Genomic DNA, 24,450 nt, shown 5'->3' on the forward strand with positions numbered 1-24,450 from the left:
TTACTGTTTCTGTTAGAAAGCAAGCCCAGACGGAGGCCGGGCGGGAGGCAGGCAGGGGCGGGGCTCGCGCAGGGGCCAGCACAGGTTTCCGTGCCAGGGTCGCTCTGGGAACTCAGACACGGCTGAGCTCAGCGTTTCCGGGAGACCACTACTCACCGGCTTCTTCAGCTTCTTCCTGAAGTAGTCGTATTTCTGCTTAAATTCTCTGGAATAAGGGACGGCCTGGAAAGAGAAATTTACAATTAGATAATGCGAACGACGCACTGGGAGTTTTATGCCTATGAGCCCACATTTAGAGGATATACTGACCCACAAGCCTCAACAGCCCACTGTCCACAGTACCCATGGAAGAGTCACATGTTTGCACAGCACACGGGAGCTCGTGGAACCGACAAGGGCCAGTGAGCGCTGAGGGCGGCTGTCACTCGTGGGGCCGACTCTGCGGACACTGAGGGGGGTCAGGAGGGAGGCACTGCCCAGGCTGAACGCGCCCCCCACGCAGCTGCTGTCGTATGTGAAAGCCACACGTGAGAGCCATCTTCCAAAGTTCAGGAAAACACCTTTGCAAGGACTTCAAGCATTTTTCTCCCCACTAAGGTGAATTTATCCTCTAATTCCATCCTCCGTGAACTGCTTCACGCCGCCCTCACGTATGCACCTCCCCCTGCGGCTCAGAGTCAGCAGCTGTGATGCGCTCACACGCAGGCCCCAGGGGACCTGCCGGGCATCGCGAGAGTCCAGTCACGCTGTAGGAACCCGCAGGGACAGCCACGAGCAGAAAGGCAGCGAACGGGCACCCAGGTCCGGAGCCCACCAGCAGGCGGACCACATCCCAGGAAGTCATCAAGTCAGGGGTCAGAAGATCTGCCCCTACCGCGTGGTGGTCTCGGGTAAGGACTTCTCCCACCCCCCAGAGCGCCGGAACTGCGGGGGCGGGCTCACAGGCTGGGTGGATTCCGATTACCCCGAAGCCCTCCCAGCTCGGCAGGCAAAGCAGTAGCATTTTCACGCAGTCATTTCCAGCCTCGTCTTTGCTGTGCAGGTCACGGCACCTTCATGGAGTCCCGGCTCCACTACTGGTTTGCGCGTTTTTGCAGAGCACTGGGGGATGGCTGTTATGGCTGCACAAGCCTGACCGTGGCGGCCTCAGGCACCTGCCTGGGCCTCAGCAGAGGCTCCTGGTGCCACTATCACCTTGGGGCAAGGCAGTAAAACATCGAGACCACGGGGGAACGTCTGCAGGACCCAGAGTCCACACCTCCCCTCCTGGTCACCGCTGACCAGGAAGAGACGCACAAAGGCTTCTCTCCTCCAGGAACGAGTCCACAAATCATCGCTACCCCCACACAGAAACCACCTTCTTCCTGACAACCATCACACGTGTGCCGCTCCGTCACCGAGAAGTTCTCAAGCCAACTTGCACTGCTTACGGCTGTAGTTTTTAAAAAGAATCGGTCCTTGTTCGATTTTCCACCGAACGCTGGACTGAACCGTCCGCTCTGTCTCAGGCAACGTTCAGTCTGATGAAGCCAGGTAGGAATTCTGATTCGCGGTGCGGCGGCGGTTTTGTTGGTGTCTGGACAATCACCACGACAAGGCAGAGGCTGCAAGGTCGTGTCAGGGGCTGCATCACGTCTGGGGCTCCACCAACTCACTCTACCGCCCCCCCCCCCCCCCGGCGATCTGTGTAGCAGCTCTGGGTGGGGGATGCACCGGCTGATTTGCTCAGCAGACTCCTGGAGCACCCGCTTTGTGCAAGGCGTTTTAAGTGCCCAGGAAACGATGCACAAAGCAGGGGCTCAGCAGCAGTGAGGAAGGAAGGAATGTTCTGGAATGTTCCAGGTGAGAGCAGAGGGCAGAGGGACGCGTGCGCAGCGCCTGGGGCTCCCAGGAGAGCGCTGAGCCCCAGGTCCTGAGGGGGTAGGGTTTGCTGACATCTTTAGCTATGACTGGCTGGGGTCGAGGAAGGCGAAACTGAGAAAATGATCTCCTTTCTTCCTCTCAGGCCAGCGCTGTGAAGTGTGACTTCCAGGCCACCCCCGCCCCCCACCGGCTCTGGGCCGCATCTTCTAGTCCCAGGGATTTTGTCACAGTGAGGCAGGAGGAGCTGACGGCGTGCCCGGCTCTTCCATGTCCCACACTCTGCCAGCCCAGCAATTAGTATGACTTTGCTTTTGTTCCACCCCCCACTCAATGCTGAAAGAGGACTTCAACGTCCATCCCTGAGTGCAGAAGGTCAGTTGCCTTACACGACAGCCAACAGGACACTGCCCAGCCTGTGACAGCCGCAGCCAGGCAGGTGCTGGGGAGGCGTGGCTGGGAAGAGGGCGCCCCGCGCCCAGGGGACAAGGCAGACCTGGAGATCATCCTGCCCCTCCAACACTGGCTCGCTTCTCTCGCTAGAAGCTGTTCTTGTGTGGAATCAGCAGCATGATTTGGGGCCAGTTCGAGTCCCATCTGCTCCACGTCCCATGCAGCTCCCTGCAAATGTGCCTGGGAAAGCAGTGGAGGACGGTCCAAGTGCTTGGGCCCCTGTACCCACATGGGAGACCCGGAAGAAGCTCTTGGTTCCTGCATTTGGCCTGGCCCAGCCCTGGCTGTTGCGGCCATTTGGGGAGTGAGCCAGCAGATGCAAGGTATCTCTTTCGCTATCTCACCCTCTCTTTCCGTAACTCTGCCTTTCAAATAGAAAAAATACATCTTACATTAAAAAGAAAAAATGTGATTTTTTTTCTGTACTGTCTTCCATAAAAGAGTCCAACAAGGACCCCAAGGACACTGGCCCAGTGCAGCTTCCAAAGAGAATTACCTGCTTGTTGTTAGCAATGAGCTGACCGACTGTCTCAAACCCCTGCATCTCATTTGCTCATGTACAGTGTAACTTATACAACAGGCCCGTGAAATGTGCATAACACCCCTTTGGGAAACACGAATGATCCCCTTTGCTCTGCACTTCTTTCCCACGCAGACTGGAACCCGAGGTGCCCGAGTCGGTTCTACACGACTGAAAGGGGTGACACGGAGTTGGGGTGACACAGCGTCGGGGTGACACGGCACTCCTTGCAGAGACGTGGACACCTCGGGTTCCATCCTGACTGCCACTCACACGGCCGGCTGGTGGCAGCGTGGTCCACGCTGAGTTCCTGAGAGGCTGGGGGAAGCACCATGAGCCCGCCCTTCAGAGAACACCGCTGCTTCGGATCAGCTGACTGAGGGTTCCTGGGGAAGCGCGTGCTGCGACCCTGCAGTGAGGCGGTGCCTGTGTGGACAGCCCGGGCAGATGCCGCATGCAGTCACGCCGGCACACTGACCGACGTGAGGCTGCGGGCTCGCTGTCACAGACAGGGCCCTTCCAGAAAAGACAGAAGCACTGGCCTGATTCACATTGCCTTCTTTAAAACCTGGGAGAAACGGGAACCCCAGGGAGTAGATAAGCAGAGAGATTCAGCATCAGGGGCGAGAGTGGGCGGGACCAGGCACAGCGCGGAGACATGAACCCTTCCACAGGGAGACAGAACCTGGCTGACAGCCTGCACGCACCAGGGGGCCCACGGCCAATGCTGGAAAGCGGACCAAGACAACACGGCTCCCCTGCTCGGGGAAGCTGCAAGAACGCTTCTTCAGCTCCCATCCAGGACCATAAATGGGAGAGAAATGAAGAGCAAACAGGCTGGTAATAAATCCATACTCCACGCCTGCCCCAGAGCGCAGAGGAGGTCCACAGTCACACACGCTGTGGTGCGTGAGCCCAGGCGGAGCGGCTAACAGGAAAAATAGGTCAGGACGTAAAAAGCCCATGGGGGAAAAAAGAAGATGAGCTTGTTTATTCGTTCTCTCTCTCACACACAGATTATAACCTAACCAGGCAATAAACTATCACTGAGAGTCTACAGACGGAACAAGGGGGAGGGCCGAGGGCTCCAGCACCTGGAAGAGGGCTACGCAGGAAGTGTCATAAAGATGATAAAGGAGACGAAAGAAACAAACAGAAGAACAGGCAGAATAATTACAGATAAAGCAGACCTTAGAAAACCAAACGAAGCGGCAATTAGACACAGCCACCACGATAAGAGGCGCAAGGAGCTCACAGGGGTGGAGTACAAAGAAGTTTAAGGAAGAACTGACTGCAAGAGCAGGGTGGTAACTCACCATCCAGCAACGCGAGATGGAACACTGGGAAAGGCGGCTTGAAAGTGAACCCGGCTCCCAACAGGAGCTGCGGGAGCGGAGAAAGAGAGACAGCAGGAAGAACGCAGCACGCCCGGCTGACATTCCCCCAGAACGCAGCAAGGGCACGAGCCTCATGTGGAAGAACCCTGCGCTCGAAGCAGAACACACAAGGAGAAACCCACCCTCGGGTACGCGACAGTGAGAAGGCAGAACGTCAAAGACACAGAGAACACACAGCACCACCAGAGAAAGGAGCGCTTGCTCCCGGAAATGGTGATCAGACTGACGGGAGCCTCTCCGTCACCAGTCATGGAGCACACGCGGGAGGATCGCCGATGCACGGAAAGAAAATAAGGTAACCAAGGATTCTAAAATCAGCCGATGTAACATTTAACAGTGAGGGCAAACACCAAGAGACAGTCTCGGAGAGAGGTCCCCGGGCAGAGGCGCTCGGGTGAGAGGGCAGGGAACCGTTGGGAGGGCTTCTGGCAGCACAGAGAGGCTCAGCGCTGCGCACTCAGCAGGTGCCAGCGGTGCAGATGCCGAGCACACACTCAGAGCTGGCACCGCCGCCCGTTCACTGGGAAGACGGCCTGGGAAACACAGGGCGCGTGCAGGTGCCAACAGAGGGCAAAGCAGGTTGCTCACTGGAGGCAAAATGACCTCAGAACAACAGGCTGGGGAAAAAGGGCGAAACGGGCACGACTGCAAAGTTTCCAGACAAGGCAGTTACAGAATTCTACCCAGCAGTGACGCGGAAAGCGGAGGGGGAAGAATGGCAGTCGAGTCCTGACACCACCCGGGGGAGAGTGGAGGGGCCCATTTTACTCTCAGGTATGTGGGTTAAAAATGTTCAGGTGGGGCCGGCAGCCCATATGGGCACCGGGTTCTAGCTCTCTGCTGTGGCCCGGGAGTGCAGTGGAGGAGGCCCAGGTCCTTGGGCCCTGCACCCCATGGGAGACCAGGAGGAAGCACCTGGCTCCTGGCTTCAGATTAGCTCAGCGTGCCAGATGTAGTGGCCATTTAGGGGGTGAACCAATGGAAGGAAGACCTTTCTCTCTGTCTGTCTTTCTCTCTCAGTCTAACTCTGCCTGTCAAAAAAAAAAAAAAAATGCTCAGGTGAACATTAAACCAAAGAGACAGAGAGTACAACTGCAGGCATGTAGAAGATACAGACTACTCTATGCACCTCACACGGGGCAAGAAGTCAGAGAACTCCCAGAGGTAAGGGAGATAGAAGACGGAAGAGGCAAACTGCGTGGGATGAGAGAAAGCAAGTGCAATGGTATAAATCCCAAACAAAAGTGACAGAGCAGCACTCAGCATGCGGATTCTAACACAACTACCTGGATTAGGTGAAACTGGCACAAAAAAAGGCAACACAAAAATGGCCAATTCCACACCAGGGGCTTGGCCACATGGACACAAAGAACCCTACCCCAACAGAAGACACAATGCATGCTCCTTTGAAACACAAAGGAGGACATTCATAAAATATGCCAGGCCTCCAGGGAAGTTTCAAATACACTCCAACAAATACCTGAGGGCCTTGTTCTGATACCACAATGCAGTAAAACAAGAAAAATGGGGGCATTTCAAAAAGTTCATGGAAAATGCAAGTCATGAGAAACCACGCAAGGATTGAAAACTAAAGTGTTTAATTCCATGTTTTTCACTATCCTTATAAATGAGAAAACACAGAGAAAAGCCTCCCATACTCAGAACCGCAAAGTCTGGGGCTGGCACAGCGGCACTGGGCAAGCCGCCTGCAGTGCTGCCCTCCCACACGGCCACCAGTTTGAGTCCCGGCCGCTCCACTTCCCATCCGGCTCCCTGCCAATGCACCTGGGAAGGCAGCAGAGGATGGCTCAAGTGCTTGGGGCCCTGCACCCACGTGGGAGGCCCAGATAGAATTCTGGGCTCCTGGCTTCAGCCTGGCCCGGCCCTGGCTGTTGCAGCCATTGGGGGGAATGAAGCAGCAGATGGAAGATCTTCTCTCTCTGTGTCTACCTGTGGGGAGCAACTGGGAGCAACTCGGACTAGACTAAGTTACTGGAATTAAGACTTATTCTATGCATCTGCTCTCCCACAATATGGTGCTGGGAGAGAAGTAAACAGCTTCTACACAGCTGCCTCCAGTTCAACCAATAAACAGCAGGACCTGCTCCTGATTGGAGGAGAGCAGCGTACTCGGCGTGTGGGTAGCAGAGTTGGGATTGGTGGAAGAGGACTATAAAGGAGGAGAGAGACAACATGCACCAGGAACCTCTATCTGAAGGAACACCTGTGCAGCCCCCGAGAGAGCCGGCCGGTGGTGTGCCGCTCCCCCGCGGAAGTGGGGAAAGTGGCAGGGGGAACCGCCCTTCCACAGAGGTGGAAGGGATGGTAGCCAACCCGGGAAGAACCAGCAGCAAACCTGGGGAGGGCCGAGCAGACAAGAGAACAGCGCAGGGTCCTGTGTCGTTCCTCCACGAAGAGGGGGAGCGACAACTACCTTTCAAATAAATAAATAAAATTTTTTAAAAGAAAAAAGAAGCTAAAAAGCTGTTCTAACTAACTTGTAAGTTAAGAAGAAAAATCACTTGGAAATGGCCAAGTACTCAGAAAAGATGGACAACAAAGGCCAAATGTCAACAACACGTTGCCAGTGACAGAAAAGACACACCCTCGGTGAAAGCGACAGCATGAATAGTAACACAAGAGTAAACAATGGATAGAAAACAAATAAAAATCTGTCTTGGGGACAAATCTAGGGTGCTACACGATTTTCACTAAGGATCAGTAAGCATCCGCCATGTCCAAGTGAAGGCAGATGACTGGTGATGGGAGTATTTGAAAAAGTCTCAAAATCATCCTATGAATAGACTTCTGCCACCTAAAACCAGCAGTGTCTCAGCTCTGCCTTGTTTCTAATGCAGCGGAAGGGGAAAGATTATTCCAATAACCAACTGTGGCTAAATAAGTGCAAAGGAAGCCGCCGGCGGGAGGCAGTGGATTTTCAGCTGTGAAGAGGAAAACGTGGCTGACTGTCTTAGTCCAGGCCTCATTCGGCGCTCCGCGTAGGAAGCACTACCTGAGAAGCTCACCACATTCAGCAAGCAAATCCAGCACACAGCTAAAAGGAGCGCCAGCTACCAAAGCTTCGCAGTAACTTCTAAGTTCTCCTGTTTTGAGGGGGAGGCGTCTGGCCCAGTGGTAACGACACCGTACCCCACATCAGAGCACTGGTCTTGCTGCCCCGCCCCAGCTCCTGAGCCTAGCTTGCTGCCGCTGCGTCACGGCCCGGAAGGCAATGGTGGCCACGGCTCAGGCCGTGAGTTGGGTGCCTGCCCCTCATGTCACGGGGCTGGCTGTGGTCCCCGCGGGGGGCCGTTGGGGCCATCTGGGGAGTGAACCAGTCGATGGGAGCTCTGTCTGTTCATCTCTCTGCCTCTTACGTTAAAAAGTGAAAACACGACTGGAACAGGCAGAGTAAAGCCATGCGGTCAGCATTCTCTAATTTACCTGCTGCCCTCTGCTCAGTTCCTTCTGTCCCTCCGGCCTCTTTCACAAGAACCGCAGGGGGCGCGCTCCGCTGATCCGACTGGGTTTCCTGCATCATCTCCTTGCCTTCCTACAGACTGACCCGTGGGGGTTCAATACCAGCGTCTCCCGTCACTGAGTGACAGTGGGATTCTCCCTCCTCCCCCTTCCCCTTCTAGAAGCTGTGTGCTGCAGGGCTTCAAGTGGTCAGAACTGACACCTTTTTTACTCAGCACAGGGGAGGCGCAGGATGAGAAAGGGGGTCAGCAGAGTCTCATAGACCCTAACTCAGCTCCTGACGTGAGCCACAGTAGCGCTGCCACTGCTACAGATGTTTTTTAAGGCTGGAAGATATCCAAGGTTGTTAGCCTGCATTGACTACCTTTGGCCTAAAGAAACAACGGAACTCTCCGAACACAGGGCGTGGCTTTGCTTCACACGAAAACAGAAGAAATTCTGAATACAGTTTTAACCCACGAGAATACAGTTTTAACTACACGAGAAAGCGTGCAATTCTGCTGCCATCATCAAACCATGTCCTTTTCCTTCATAAGGAAAGCGCAGGCAGCCGAACCTGGCCCGGAGTCTCCCACGAAGAAGGGACAAGAGCAACATGGAGCCGCTCAGTTATGCGCGTCCCCTGTCGTCACGGAGCCAGCACATGAGAGACGCGTGCGTCCCCCCCGCCCCCGAGTCCCGGGCTAAGTCAGAATGCCAGAATACTGACCGGACCGGTGATGGCTGGGTTCTGCAGTCTTGGGTCTTCCCACTGGGTGATTTTGCTGTCTGAAAATGTCAAAGGAAATGAAAATCAGCACATGAGTTCAAATCCAGTCTGTGCGAAGAGCGTTTCAGAAAGAAGCGTTTCTGGATTCTTCCCAAGTTGTCCAGGTCCCCACTCAGCCCCCAAAACAGAAGCTGAGCATTCGCGGGTTAGACGGGAACTGTGCTATGCATGGCAACCCTCTCCCCACAGCCTGTGTCGTCAAAAACGCGTGTCTACAGGAAAACCATCCACGCACACCGTTTTCGGCAAGCAATCTGCTGAAATTTTGACTATAAATCCCTGTTCATACAAGGATTTATAACTTGGTCTTGATATTCATTTAATTTCAAAAAAGGCATTAAGAAGTCTTAGGTCGCCAGAAGGTTGAAAACATGATTTTTCCCCCGTAATTTCAAATGTTTTATTATTTGCTTATGGTGTCAAGAAACAATACTTTCAAATAAGAATCCTATAGAGAAGAAATAAATATTCAGACATGCGTCACTCAAATACAAAGAATCAAAGCAGCTAAGGCAGCCCAAAATGTGAGAATTAGATATAATCGAGGAGTCCAGAGAAAAGTCTCCCTTTTGGCCAGCTTGCTGTGAGCTGGTTCTCTTCCCTCCAAATGAGTGGACGTGAACAAGGCTGCTTAGTGCTAGCTACACCACTACTTGGGGAGGCACAGAACTGCGGTCTGCACTGTCTGGGGTCTGTGGCTGTGCAGAACTAAAAAGGCGGCGGATTCCTGAAAACACTGGGGCGGGGCAGGGTGCACTTGCAGAAATGATATCGTGAGTGCAGGCTGCGGGAGAGTGGAGTTTCAGGACTCTAAATGGGCTCATAAAAATAATAAAAGGAGATTATCTGTTTTAAAAGTAAAGGATCTCAATTCTGTTTATTTCCTGTATACTCTTTAAGTGAGCCGATGAACAACTGATGAATTCAGTTTTAAGGATCATACCAGGAATTTAAAGTCTCACAATTATTTTAATGAAAGCAGAGTTTAAAAAAAAAAAAAAAAGCAGGGTGTAGTGGGTGGGAGGGGCCACCTACAGTACTGGCATCCTATATGGGTGCTGGTTCGAGTCCCGGCTGCTCCACTTCTGATCTATCTCTCTGCTATGGCCTGGGAAAGCAACAGAAGATGGTCAGAGACCTTGGGCCCCTGCACCCATTGGGGAGACCCAGAGGAAGCTCCTGGCTCCTGGCTTCGGGTTGGCTCAGTTCTGGCCTTTGTGGCCATTGGGGGAGTGAACCAGCAGATGGAAGACCTCTCTCTCTCTCTCTCTCTGCCTCTGTCTCTCTGTGAATCTGCCTTTCAAATAAATAAATCTTTAAAAAAACAGCTACTACCAAAGCTCAGGATGGTTCCAGGATCCTGACTTTGTTTTCATGCTGGCAAAAAATTTACATGGAAAGCCCAAACTGTGTTTATAGAGTATCCTGGTGGAAGCAAAAGGCACTTTTGGGTCTCTTACACCTTGGAAACAGAAGACTTTGGAAAGTTCAAGTTGCTGGATGGAAACTTTAACTTGTGATGGAAAACAAAAGAAAACCAAGGAAAGGAGACAGAATACAGCGGAGCACCAACTGCGCCTTACAAAAGAACTGGGGCTGCAACCATACTGACCAGCGACTCACGACTTGCAGGCTCCCGAGCCCTCAGACCAGATCTGAGCTTCGAGCGCTGTCCCTGCCACCTGCACCCGGGGTTCCTATAGCTGGCCCAGGTGAGCTCTACCCACAGCGAACCCCTGGTCACCCTCACCACGAGGGTCCATGTGATCCCGACACGAGCAGCAGGGAACCCTCCTGAACTGCCCCGTTTCTCTCCCGGAAAGCCCCTTGCTGAAGTGCTTCTCCGTCAGCCTGCTCTCTGGGCTCTCCTGGCCGTGCGCGCCCTCTTCCCTGCAGCTCTGCCGGAACAATCCTGCTGAGGCACAAACTGACCACTGCTGCCCTCTCTGGACCTGCCTGCAGAATGCGCCTGAGTCCCCCACAGCCACAGACACCCTGAGGGTGCCCCACAGCACACCAGCAATGGGAAACAGCTGCGTAGTCGCGCACCCGCACTTCTCTCCCCGCCTGAGCACTGCTTGTCACGGTGCTCGCCCGGCTCAAGTGCACTCCGTGCTGGGGAGATCCCCTCAAAGGCTCCCAGTCCATGAGATCTTCTCGCAATCTCCCCAAGCCCTGCCCCCAACCACTCCCCAAGCAGGTGCAGTCTTTCCAACTGGGCACTCCTGGAATACCTCCTGGCTACCCCCACTAGACGAAAGGCCCCTGAAGACAGGGGTTGTGTCTGTGATTCTGCAACCCGCACCCTTAAAGAGGTCCTAGCGTGGAACGACTGAATGAAGTCGATAGTGAAAACAAAGTCGCTTTAAAACAGTCTGAGCTTTTAGAACCGTCCACGCTTCCGTGTGGCTACAGGGAAGACCAATCCGGCAGTGAAGTACTGTTGATGCTGAGTGGATGGTGGCCAGCTACATACTTGCTTCAACTTTTCAGTCTATACTTGCTTCCTTCCACACACAGCATTTCAAATAGAAGGTCTAGAAGGAAGAATGAGGAGGGGAAACTCTGTATTTATCCTTTATAGACTCGCTGGGGTTTGCTTTCTGCTCTCTGTGTGTCAGATAGCTGGGGCCAGCTACTCAGCTGCCAGGCATACGAGGCCTTTAAGAAGAATGACGTCACTGCTGGTACAGCCGGAGAGTCAGCTGCAGACCTTCCGTAACCTTTCACAGCAGGCCCGAGACAGGCGCTCCTCCATAAACATCAAGCCCAGGCATCAAGAGCTCCGAAGAGAAGCAGGCACTGAGTGTTCCCTGCTTCTGAAATGGACTCTTTAAGATGGCTGAAGACCATTAATCTTATTTTTTTTTTAAACAGGCAGAGTGGACAGTGAGAGAGAGAGACAGAGAGAAAGGTCTTCCTTTTTGCCGTTGGTTCACCCTCCAATGGCCGCCACGGCTGGTGTGCTGCGGCCGGCGCACCACGCTGATCCGAAGGCAGGAGCCAGGTGCTTCTCCTGGTCTCCCATGCAGGTGCAGGGCCCAAGGACTTGGGCCATCTTCCACTGCCTTCCTGGGCCACAGCAGAGAGCTGGCCTGGAAGAGGGGCAACCAGGACAGAATCCGGTGCCCCGACCGGGTCCAGAACCCGGCGTGCTGGCGCTGCTAGGCAGAGGATTAGCCTAGTGAGCTGCGGCGCCGGCCTGAAGATCATTAATCTTCAAGACGAATTCACGAGCTGAAAACCATCCACTACCCTGATTACTGAAAACACAGTGCATCCTTGCCTGCAGCCCCGTGCACAGTCCGTTTCCTGGCTGGGCTGGAATACGAGGCCACTGCTTTGGTGGTTAAGTGGCACACGTGGGCCTGCCCCAGGTCCTGCCCCTCAGGCATCAGGACAGCAAAACGGGTGCTGAATTTTGGCAGAAAGTTGTTTAAAAGGAGCGGTTTCCCTCTGGGCCCCCTAAATGTTGTCGCCAAGGTAACTGAACCCCTCTGGAGGGTAGCTGTCAGGCTGATAAAGCCTCTTAAAAAGACAGGTATTCTGCACTTTACACAAACTGCACTTCGGTGAAGGGGAGGCGAACCGGACTACTGTGCTGCTACGTGCTCCTTGCCGCTGTCCACTGGCTCAGCCGTGACAGATCACGGAGAATGCGCAGAAACAGCATAAAGAGCTAACGGAGTTCACGGAAGCAGATCTTTTCCTTTCAGTTTAATTTCTAAGCGGGTGACCTTCTCTCATCAGTACAGGCCAGCCTGGCCCTGCACGCCGTCTCTGCCGCACTGCTCGATTCCTGGGAGCGTGGAGCTGTCAGACGAACTGGGACTGCTCGAGAGGAGAGGCTGGCTGTTCCGCCGTGAGGAGCAGCCCAGGCTCGTGGCAGGCAGCTGCCCTCTTCCACCTCCTGGTGAGCAGGAGCGGGGCCGGCCCCTGGGCTGCAGGGCTGCAGGGTTGCTGCTGCCGCCGCTCCAGGAGCCACCCCTACGGTCTGGCCAAGGACAACAACTTCCTGAGACCCTCACCACCAACCCCCAGTGAACTCCAAGTCAAATCTCAGGCCTACGCGTGCCCCTAGCCCATCACTGTTAGGATTTCTAATGTACACCAGGGAAGCCCTTTATAGTAGGCACTAGTGGTTTTTTTTTTTTCTTTTGCTTTTCTTTTTGGCACCTGAAGTTCTTATCAGGTTGACCTAAGCATCGCATCACTACCAGCCAGGACACCAGCATAAGACAGTGTGACACCTGCGTGTAGCAGACCAAGGCTGTGCTACCAGTGAAAGCCTTACTTTAACACAGCCCTCACTAGTCACACTTGTCTTTAAAAACTGAAACTGGGGCCAGCGCCGGCACACCAGATTCTAGTCCCGGTCAGGGCGCCGGATTCTGTCCCGGTTGCCCCTCTTCCAGGCCAGCTCTCTGCTGTGTCCCGGGAGTGCAGTGGAGGATGGCCCAAGTGCTTGGGCCCTGCACCTGCATGGGAGACCAGGAGAAGTACCTGGCTCCTGGCTTCGGATCAGCGCGGTGTGCCGGCCGCAGCGGCCATTAGAGGGTGAACCAACGGTAAAAGGAAGACCTTTCTCTCTGTCTCTCTTTCTCACTGTCCACTCTGCCTGTTAAAAAAAAAAAAATGAAAAACACTGAAACTGGAATGCTTAAAAAAAAAAAATGGGGAAATGGAGTGTGACACCTCTCCCACTTCAGCACGTAGTCTTAAGCCTAGAACTGCAGATGTGTAGCATATTAAGGAGAACTGTGGGGTACATGTGTGCACCTTGTAGCATTGATGGCAGCAATTTTATGCTCCCTGAAAAATTCTGCCGAGTAGAGAGATTGCTATTTTGATGGATCAAAGACAAAAACTGCCTGTGCACACTAAAATACCTAATTTAGTCCAAAAGGTAGGAAGCACTACCGCCCGGTCCAATACATCCAGGGCTTCTCCTTGAGTTTTAACGCTGAGCTGCTGGACCACATTGAATCCCACCTGCAGGCACTCCTACCGACATCGCACTCAGCCCCGAGCGCCGTCTGGATGAGGCACCGGGCGTCAGAAATCCTGACAAATCCTACACTGCTGGTGTGAGGAGTCTTCGTGGCCAGACTTCCCAGCAAGAGGCTCCCCTGGGCGCTTTTGTTTAATCATGAAAATGTGGGGAAACCCAGCACGGACTTTCTGTCTAGGACCCAGATGAAAACAAAGACCCACGCGCGACCATATCCAATGCAGGCTTTGCGTCTGACATCTACTTCAAGTGTTTATTTTTTTGAGCATACTTCTTGAGGAATTCCAGGGCTATGTTTACACAGTCCCACGATGAACACGTCACCTCGCGCGAGGATGACCAAAAACCAACAAACAAAACACGCAAGTGAAAAGCCCCCTGGCTAAACACAGCGTTAGTGTAACTTTTAGTTGAGATGAGAAGCCACACATTATTCAGAGGCACTGGAGCAAGTGTACTACAGTTTCAGGACGAGAACTACACGCATTAGTGTGTTGGGTGCGGGGACACATGGTACGAATAGAAAATAAGGTCAGAACAGGCACACTGTCGGCAGGGCCGAGGGCTTCTCGCGCTGTTCACACACAGACGGTTTGTTTGTAACGAGGTCGTCACTTCTAATCTTATTTTCTATTACGAGTGTATTTATTAAAAGCGCAAAAGTCAAGGGACCATCAACCAAAAAAAAAAGTTTTAAAAAATTAAAAGTTAATAGGTCACAAGATCAAATGGGGGGGAAGCTTCACGGCTGCTTTAAAAGCAAACTTGGGGTGAATGCACAGTACCGTAGGCGGGCACTGACTCCCCGGGGTCACTCTCTCCACATAACACCTGGCTGCCTGGACGGAGAGCGAAACGACACAGCTTTCACTATCATATCTGAATTCCCACCTCCCCGCCTTTCCCGGCAACACCCGCGTGGCCGCGGCAGCGGCTACTTACTGTGATCGATGTAGAACGTCCGGCCGTCCAAGTGAATCCTTTCTTCCCAGCCAGGCTAGGATGCGAGGCAGGGCGCGAGAGGGGGAGACACAAACCTGGGTTAGCAACGCCACGGTCAAAGGCAGCGTCCACAACCTCTCTCCCTCTGGTCTGAGCGCACAGGTTCACAGTGAGAACCAGCTCATCGCGAACATTTCCAGTGAACGCCTGACGAGCTCCGGCGTTATCGTGTGCTCAGCGGCCTCAGATACAGTCCCTGCCTGAAGTACCGGAGACGGGGCTGCGATCTCACCAGCTTCCCACCCAGGGCACAGCACCAACGGGTGAGGCCGAGGCTGCAGCCCGCACCGATTTAACGAGGTATGGAGTACTACAGGGAGGCAGGAGGGAGGCTGATAGAAGACATGGGATTGGGGCCGGAGCTGTGGTGTAGTAGGCTGAGCCTCTGCTGTGGCACCGGCATCCCTTATGGGCGCCGGTTTGCAACCTGGCTGCTCTTCTTCAATCCAACTCTCTGCTATGGCCTGGGAAAGCAGCAGAGGATGGCCCAAGTGCTTGGGCCCCTGCACCCTAGTGGGAGACCCAGAGGAAGCTCCTGGCTCAAGCCGGTGCCGCGGCTCACTAGGCTAATCCTCCACCTAGCGGCGCCGGCACACCGGGTTCTAGTCCCGGTCGGGGCACCGGATTCTGTTCTGGTTGCCCCTCTTCCAGGACAGCCCTCTGCTGTGGCCAGGGAGTGCAGTGGAGGATGGCCCAGGTGCTTGGGCCCTGCACCCCATGGGAGACCAGGAAAAGCACCTGGCTCCTGGCTCCTGCCATCGGATCAGCGCGGTGCGCCGGCTGCAGCGTGCCGGCCGCGGCGGCCATTGGAGGGTGAACCAACGGCAAAGGAAGACCTTTCTCTCTGTCTCTCTCACTGTCCACTCTGCCTGTCAAAAAAAAAAAAAAAAGAAGAAGAAGAAGAAGCTCCTGGCTCTGGATTGGCCCAGCTCTGGCTGTTGCAGCCACTTAGGGAGTGAACCAGCGGAGGGATGACCTTTCTCTAGGCTTCTCCCTCTCTGTGCCTTTAACTCTACCTTTCAAGCAGATAAATAAATCTTTACACACACACACACACCCATGGGACACAGTATCTTCATTCACGTTATCAGCAGGCCAAAACATAGGATGGGTCTTACAAAGGTCATGGAAAATCTATTTTGGAAACCTATCAATGGATTCCAACATTTTTCACACCAAAATAAACTTATCATTTACTTCCATTTTAAAGTGCTTCCAAACTGATAACCCTTTTCTCTGAATTCTTGCTATGCAAACTCAGGAACTAAACGGATATGAATGTTTTCAAGGAAGGGCTCAGGTCTGCCCTCGTTAGCTGTCGCCACCTGCTCTGTGCAGCTCAGGGATCTAACAGGTTCAGACAACATGCTTTGTCTCACTAGCTACACTCACTCCCTGGGCTCCTGTGTGAAACCAGGAACCAAGCAGATCTGGTGAGGGAGGGAGGCTGGACCGTGGCCCCTGAAGCCTCAAATTATGCCACACTACACGACCGAGAAGGCAGAGGGAGGCTCCTGTTCTTGGAGAACAATGGGGACTCCCAATTATCACAGTCTCAGAGTGCAGCCCCTGGTGCTTCTCCACAAAGCCTTCCTTGCCTTGCAGCTGTGGATGGGCATTGCGCATGGCACACAGGATGGCTTTATTCAGAATCTAACCTGGACTGAACAGCTCAACTCCCACAGAGGTCCCCAAAGTAGGCAAACTGGTTAAAAAAAAAAAAAAGTTGACTTATAAACAGTCATCAACAGGGAGGAAAGAACTATCTGCAGGCTCGAAGACCTAAAGAAACTTTCTGAGATGACTTAGGTCTTTCCCTCCCACACTGCTTTCATTATTTTTGTCCTGATGACTAATTCAGCAATATAGACAGACTCTGGGAACGCGAGGCTACACAGCAGGTGCACGCGGCTTCAACGTCGCCCGCAGAGATGTCCCCCGCACACCCTAGGGACAAAGTCTACCTTCCACTCATGGCCTCACGACTCCTGAGGACCATGGAGACTTTTCTGTATGATGGATGCTGTGTGCAACACCCAGTGCTACTGAGAAACACAGACCAGGGGAGCCTAGGGACTGGGGAGAAGGCCCACAGGCTCTCTCTATCACCCCTGGGCGGACCAGCGGACACGCGCCTTCAGACTACTCCCTGTGCCTCCAGGATACTCACCGGGAGAGGGCCGAGGTCATTGGGGTTTAAAGATGCCTTTGACCGCATATGAACTGGGAACTTCAGGCGTGGATCTTCCTGCAAGAGAAACGGACAAGGCAGGAGATGTTAGGAGGGGGCACCGGTGCACAGTCACTGGCTCCTTCCCTTTGCAAGCTGTGTGCTTCCAGGCGATGAGGCTGGCTGCACGCGGAGCCTGGGGAGGAGCCCACCCTTCTACCTGTACAGGACGCCTGGCTGACCACGGCTAAGACGGAAAGGCTTGGAGAAAGGAAGAGAGTATGAGTGTCCGCGTGGGAGGTTAAGCTCCCCCAAGCCTCCAGCAATCATGTTGCCAGGGACTCCAGAGAGGACAGTGTGGGTGATGGCTCCTGAGACAGGGCTCAACAGGCTCCCGGGCTCCTGGTGAGGGCGCCCAGGTGAACACGCCAGGAGAGGCCACTCCATCTGCACCTGTGTCTGCCTGCGGCTGCTCTCTCTCCTCCACGCCTTCCTGAGCCAACTAGAGATCTGGAATTGGGTCTGCCTGGGAGGTCCCAAGGCTGCTGCGTCATCTACAGCCACAGCCCCACGCTACAGCCAAGTTGGGAAGCCTCAGCAAGTTCTACGATGAGGGTCTCGCGTCTGCTGTCATGTTTAAGAGTCGACAAGGAACTTATCTTAGAGGCTACGCTTCATGAGATTCCAGAAAACTGCCAGGAGAGAGAAGCGTGTGCCGCTGTATCTCAGCTCACGCTCTACGACAGCCACAGTGTGACCTTGCGATGCTCCCTGGCAGGAGGCTGGGCTCACGACCTGCCCCCTCCAGCTGAGGGCATGCGAGGGGTCTGGGAGGGAAGAACTGGCCGGAAGGCTCTGCAGCTACCCCTCACCGACGCAGACCCGATGAAACTGCAGACTGAACTCCCCAGATTCAAAAACCCTGTCAGCCTACGATTCAGAGACAAGCTTTCAGACACTTGACATCAGCTTCATTCAATGACCCAAAAGCCTCTGCTCTGTCCAATTATTGAAAGGTTTTCTGCTTCAACATTTTCCAAGTCAACAGCACAGGCCAGGTATCACTGGGTCATAGCAAAGCAGCAGATGTGGGGAACCGGCAAGATGCAAAAGAGATCACAAAAAAACCACCACAATCAGGGGCCGGCATCAGCACAGTGGGTTAAGCCGCCACTTGCAATGCAGACATCTCATATGGGTGCTGGTTCTCCCCTCAGCTGCTCCACTTCCAATCCGTCTCCCAGCTAAGGCCCCTGGGAAAGCAGCAGCAGTTGGCCCAAGTGGTTAGGCCCTGCCACGCACATGGGAGACCTGGATGAAGCTCTGGCTTTGGTCTGACCCAGCCCTGGCCACTGTGGCCATTTGGGGCGTAGACCAATGGATGGAAGATCTTTCAGTCTGTCTCTCCCTCTAATTCTTTCAAACAAATAAATAAATCTTTAAAGACAAATTAACCTTTGTGTGCTGCTTGCTATAAACTTTTAATCAAAGAAAGAAACCCCGTGAGCAGTCCACTTGTGATTAATATTGACCCTGGTCTAATGTATTTCTTAGCAAAGATAAGCAGGGGCACAAAATAGGTCCAGTACTCTGTAGTATACTGTGACGTAAACAGTGTAAACAGATACGCCAAGCATACTGAGGACTCAGAAGGACCAGGAAGCTGGTCATCCGCTCAAAGCACCAAACTCAGCCAAATCTACTCACTCAACGCTAACTCTCAGGGACCAGGTCATGTCCCATCCATCAGGGGCCCCTGAGTCCTACGCAGCCCACGACCAGGTCACGTTCAGAGAAAGCCTGGGATATGGCTCCTGCAGGAAAGAGGCAAGGCTTCTGGCTGCTGCACCCAAGAACCACCCACTGTCTATTTCGAGAGACAATTAGCCCTTTTGTTAAAAAGCAGTGATTTACAGAAAGCTGAAACTGAGGTGCTGGGGGCAGGAAGCCCACAGAGCGAGACGCACACAATAAACTCAGCCTCACAGGTCTGCAACACGGGCTTTCCTGGAAACCCAGACTTCTCCGAAGGGGCCAGCCAGTGGCCTGAGGGGTCATATTATCTTATTACCCCAACAACACTCAGAATCATAGCAGCAGCTGCCATGAATACCGCTCTGAGGACTAACCAAGCGTACCAGCTGCTACCGAAGAAGCCACGGCCGCCGAAGCCCTGAGTAACCTGAGTGGCGAGGCTTCTCCATAGCAACCGAGCAGGTAAAGGGCACCTGCCACTCAGCCGCGGGCTGGGGATCAGCGGGAATACTAATGTGGTCTCAAACGGTACAGGCAGAAATGAATCAAACACCCAAACACGTTCGGGGGTTTCTCCCCTTCCTGGCACAGCAAGGGGACTCTCTTTGGGGAGTAATTTACTGCTTCCCTCAGTCCAGCCGAAAGTGACTTTAATCAATATCCCCCCCCCAAAAAAAAAAAAAGTGTTTCCCAATTTTCCACCACGTGAAATGTGGGAATGCTGGCCTCCCACCACGGAAGAGTCTATCCAGCATGGCCAGGCCACAGTGAGTTTTACGAGTTTCAACTTTGGTAGAAGACAAACATCAAAGCTTGGTTACGGCACTTGCTACACAAACAAGGCAGGTGGACGGCACGGTGCTGCCACTGCACACAGGCCTTGGGCTGCTCCCCTGGCAAAGCCTCCCGGTCAGGGTCCTCTCCAGCCACCTGGTGGCTCCCGGGGTGCACCTGTTGCAGGCCTGACCCCCATGGGGACAAGGCCATCCTTTCCCTGGTTATGTGGTAAGACTGCATTCCTTCGGGGACACCGCCTTCATTACCTGTACCCGTGAAAGCTGTGTCTCACCGATACCCGTCACAGGGAACTGCACTCTTGGCGAAGTGCACAGGGGGACACGCTGGCCTCCATCTTTGGATGCCTCTGGTTACTGCAGGAATCAGCAGCGCCCTGCCTCATGGGGGAAGCGGTCTGGTTTTCACTGTTCTCACCCTGTCCTACAGGTCGGTTCCCCTTTGTCCATCACAACACTCAAATCTAAGAGCAGGCCTCCATGTGGTGTCCCAAAAAACAGAGAAACCCTCAAAGCGACTCCAGACAGATTTGAGGCCACAAACTATCTTCGCGATTGCCTCTACCCATCCGTCGACCTTCAGGACGCGCAGGCGAGGGGAGGACTTGGCCTTGGCACGGACCCCTGTCCGGGGAGGGCCGGCCGCGCGCTGTCAGCACGTCTGCGCACACGCGGGCGGGAACTTGCGGAATTTCCAGTTGTTTCCTTAAGGATTTTCAACGGCAGCGCCAGCAGCCTGGTGTGGTTTTAGCAAATTAAAATTTCAAATCAGTCCACAACAAGCGCCGAGGTAAAGAGTGACAACTGGACATGAGAACTGGGTCTCGCTCGGCAGCAAGTGGACGATACAGGAAGCTCGGGCTATTTAGAACGAGAGCTGCCCGGCTGCAGTTACACCACAGTTGCGGCGTGAGAGGCTTCGAGAAGGTTAGGGATCTGATGACTAAGCTAGTTCAAGTGACTAAAATCGTAGCTTGCGCTGGCAAGCCACACTGGCTCCATACACTAATCCATCTACTTTTACAATGTTTAACCACCCCACCCCACCCCCGCCGCCTTTCTGGAGCTCCAGTTTCTGAGTGCGGATCTGAGATTACAGCAGCGCTACAGGAAATGGGACCCCAAGCCAGTCACCCATGGGGTCAATGTCAATGAGAAAAAAAAAAAAGGGCCCGAAAACCAAAGTCTATTCTTGTGTGTCCACAGAGCTGCCTGCCTCCAACTCTCGTCTTACCCACAAACTGGTAACGGTATCTTCGGACTCAAAGGGGGTTGAAGCAGCCACCAGTTTGCCAAATGATGGTCACCAAATCCCAACGCTGAATTCCCTCGGCAGGTGGGCAAATCCTGCACCATGGGGTGTTTGGAAGTGTGTGGGAGGATTTTTGGCCATCACTACGTTGGGGTTGGGGCTGGTGGCAGCTACTTGCACTCTGTGGCAGGAACCTGGGATATCCAGTCCTGCACCAAGTGCCAAGAGTGCCCTCCTGGGGATGCACTGTGCCACCACCCACAGGACTGCAGGGACAGCACCCTCTAATCCATTCTCAAGGCACAGAACTACCATCACCCATGGGCAGCGTGTGGAGTGACCCGTCCAGGTTGTCCTCGCCGGGCACTTTTCCTGCTGTTCCATCAACTGGACCCACTTGAAAGCGCATGCTTATGGGGCCAGCACTGTGGATCAGCGGGTAAAGCCACCACCTGCAGTGCTGGCATCCCATATGGGCACCGGTTTGAGTTCCGGCTGCTCCACTTCCAATCCAGCTCTCAGCTATGGCCTGGGAAAGCAGTGGAAGATGGCCCAAGTCCTTGGGCCCCTGCACCCACGTGGGAGACCTGGAAGATGCTCCTGGCTTTGGATTGATGCAGTTCTGGCCACTGTGGCCAACCAGAAAGTAAACCAGCAAAGGTAAGACCTCTCTCCCTCTCTCTCTGCCTCTCCTTCTCTCTTTGTGTAACTCAGCCTTTTACATAAATAAATAAATCTTTAAAAAAAAAAAAGAAAAAAGAAAGTGTTCACTGTTGAAGCAAGACCAAGAGCAGGCCCAGTGGCAATCTCCAAACCCAACGGGCTCTCAAGCAAGCAGCACAGGGACAGGAGGACTAGGCTACATCCTGAGTTAACTCTACCCAGACAACCAAGCACGGGGAGGAAAAGCACACGGTCTGTAATACCAAAACCAGCGAGCAACAGAACCAACCTCAGTGCAACCATGGGGCCAGGGAGGGTGTGGCGACCACTGACTCTGGAGGAGCTTGCTGCTACCTGGCAATGCCACTGCTGCTTCGGCTGTAGAGAGGCAGTACGAGCACACGCGTGTGCACCTGTGACTCATTTTGCCTGAGTTAGGATAACACGCAGGCTGCTCCTCACACATGAAGTGGGGGCCCAGGAAAAGAGCAGGGTGTAGGCAAAGTCAGTTCTGACAAAGCGCTCACAGCAAAGAGCTCTCCAACCCACAGCCACAGTCCTGAGCCACGGTCAGTGGAAAGAGAACACAGACGGTGACAAACCAAACGGAAGGGAGTCACGACCATGGACACAAGAGAAGAAGCTGAGGAAGGAGACACATTTCAAGAAAGACACAAGTCCCGGTAAGAGTGCAATGGCACGAGGATCCCGGCAACACCGAGTGCTCCTTTGCTTCCTCGGCCAGGGTGAACCGTCAGCACTGCAGCTCTCTGGGAGCGCCATGACAAACAGCACCCCAAAGATGCCCGTGGGCCTGGGCCCACACCCACCCACGCCCACAGCCCATGGCAGCTGGGCCTCCCCACTGGTGGGGGTCGCACTTCTCAGTCAAGGCGATTCCTCCGCGAGGAGGCCCAGGGGTTACTGGCGGACCCGGCCGGGAACACGGAGCCAGGTGACAGCAGCAGCCTTACCCACGTCGTCGTCTTTGTGTTGTGGTCAATGAAGAAGGGCCGGCCGTTGGGCGCGATCCTCATCTCCCAGCCGGGCGGCAGGAAGCTCTGGGTGACTCTGTGCTGAGGTTTGGGGGAGTTGTAGGGGGACGGCTGTGGGGACTGTGGGTTGGAAAGGGTGTCTTTCACAGCCCGACGCACGGGGGAGTCCTTGGCACCCTAAGGAATAACAAGGAGTGTTAGAACTCTGTGTCGCGTGGCCCTGCACCTGGTGATGGCCGAACGCTCCTCTCTGGAGTCGGACAAAGGGGGAGGCTGCTAAAACACCTGTGTCTCATCTTCTTTAAGCCAGTCTGACCTCAGGTCTCTCTGCTGGCTCGGCACACAGCGTTCAGCGCTTCTCACCAGCTTCCCTCGGTGGCCACCAGATCCACACCACAAACCCTGCCCTGCGTTAAGCACTACGCATGGAGGTTTTACGGAGCCGAGAGGAACATGCCCCTGCTCTTAATGAGCTCACAGTCTAATGAAGAACAGATTGGCAGCCTGCGAAACGTGAAAAAAGAAGTCCTTAAGGTGATGGCGGCGACCACCTACGACTGCAGAGCTGTGGCCCGTGACGTTTCTCCAAGAATGCAGGGGAGGGATCACCTGTTCCCACCCAATGGTGTCTCGACCCCGAGAATGGAGAAGCATCCAGCTAGCTCCGAGACAAGGTCAAGTCCACAGCTCCAACATTTACTTGTGGCTTCTCCCACTCTCTGACATTTGTGGTATCACAGGATGGTATTACCACAGCACGGACAGGAGAGAGGAAACACAAGCGGGTGCCCAGCCATGATTGGAGATGCAAAGAGGCTTTGGAAACACACAGAACCCATACAATGAGAGACCTTGCAGTTGAAAGGAAAAAAAAAATGACCAAAGCTATGTTTGGAGACTCAGTATGAGCACTGTCACCGAAGAGAGCTGCTATGCGAGTCTAATGACGTAGAACAGGCAGTCAGGAGCGAAACACAGCAGGAATGGCCAAAGTTCTGAACAGAGAGGATTCCCACACCCAGCACCAGTTCCCACGGTCTCAGCCCAATGAGAATGAGAGGCAAAGGAGTCCAGGACGCTGACTGGGCGAGACAGAGAAGCACGTGAGGCTGTCCGAGCACACCCTGCGCCTGCACCACCACCACCAACACACGGATGAGAGCGCGGTGGCCGCGAGACTCAGGTCAGAGTTGCGAGAGAGGAGAGTGAGCGGGCACAGGACAGAGCGAGCCCAGGTGGATGAGGGCGCCTTCTCACCTCCAGCGGGGCAGATAAAGTTACTGTTGGCGAGCTGAGGCTACGAGGCCGGCGGATCTGAGGCTCGATTAGGTGGTTGCTACTGTTTGTGGCCGATCCGGAGGCGGCGCCGTCTTCTGCAAGCTGGTTTGGAGGCAAAAACAAGTTAGCTTCGCTCCAGGCCCTCCCCGAGGCTGTGGTGGGCAGCGTGAGCCCACGGCAGTAGTAAGAGGCCAGGTCTGTGTACAGCATGGAGGAAACCATTCAAGAGAATAAGGGGGTGGGTGGGGTAAGGACAGGAAACACAGGGGGAACAAGGATGGGGCACTGGCCCAGCGTAAAAACCAGCCTCCAAGTAACCCAGGGGGCCGAGGGGCAGGTGCACGTGGCAACGGGCTTGGATTTGAAAAACGCACCCTGGGACCGACTTGGCGTAAGGACCAGATTCTTCCTCGGGCAAACACTAAGTCACGTATTTGTTTTTTGTTTAAATGTATATATATATTTTTTCGCACAGGGGTCCTGGAGAACAGGATGTTAACACCAGGGACGGGAGGGAGGCGTCCGCAGCCTGTGACTCGAAGCTGGCTGGCGCTCTTCATACCTGCATGATGGGCCGAGTCCAAGTTGTGGTTCGATTGTTATGATTGACATAGTATGTGCGTCCCTTAGCATCTTTCCTTTCTTCCCAGCCTGAAGGAAGGCCCGGCGTGGTGTGTACATAGGCCACTGACGGCTGTTTGTGCAAGAAATCATCATTGTTTAATAACTGGCATTGGTTTTCTGATTAGTTTCACAAAGCAACGCATACTCAGATAATCTACTTTTTTCTACACAAGGTTGAGTTTGCTTCGTTTGTACAGAAAACACCTCAACAAAACAGCAAGATGTTTCTGGTCACTTCAAGTCTCCAGTGAGATGAACCCCATATGGCCATGGGGTCCAAACTCTTACAGGGCTTGCTTCTCACACCCTATGGCCTTCAACACAAAGGTCACGGCTAAGGGGACCGCAGGAAGAGAGAACGAGACACCAAGATCCGTCCCAGCTGCTACGCTTCCTGCCAACCACGGGGAGCGTCCAGTGCTTACAG

General features: G+C 54.0%; 1 protein-coding gene across 29 annotated transcripts in view; it reads right to left on the reverse strand.

Annotated features, from left to right (window-relative positions):
• The window catches only part of NEDD4L (NEDD4 like E3 ubiquitin protein ligase), a 324,616-nt gene that overhangs the window by 24,550 nt on the left and 275,616 nt on the right, over positions 1-24,450 (reverse strand). For 16 of the 29 annotated variants that reach the window (XM_089305073.1, XM_089305069.1, XM_089305070.1 and 13 more), the window contains 8 exons: positions 23,962-24,093; positions 23,379-23,501; positions 22,101-22,298; positions 16,663-16,740; positions 14,433-14,487; positions 14,276-14,329; positions 8,420-8,478; positions 157-222 (listed from right to left, as the gene is read on the reverse strand). In XM_089305073.1, the coding sequence (XP_089161199.1) occupies positions 157-222; positions 8,420-8,478; positions 14,276-14,329; positions 14,433-14,487; positions 16,663-16,740; positions 22,101-22,298; positions 23,379-23,501; positions 23,962-24,093 (765 nt within the window). The remainder of the gene's footprint in view (positions 1-156; positions 223-8,419; positions 8,479-14,275; positions 14,330-14,432; positions 14,488-16,662; positions 16,741-22,100; positions 22,299-23,378; positions 23,502-23,961; positions 24,094-24,450) is intronic. The other 13 variants (XM_051851904.3, XM_089305068.1, XM_089305067.1 and 10 more) reach the window with 4 other exon arrangements.

This window comes from Oryctolagus cuniculus, chromosome 10 (assembly GCF_051225735.1).
Source record: "Oryctolagus cuniculus isolate XC-2025 breed Fujian yellow rabbit chromosome 10, ASM5122573v1, whole genome shotgun sequence".
Taxonomy (NCBI): Eukaryota; Metazoa; Chordata; class Mammalia; order Lagomorpha; family Leporidae; genus Oryctolagus; species Oryctolagus cuniculus.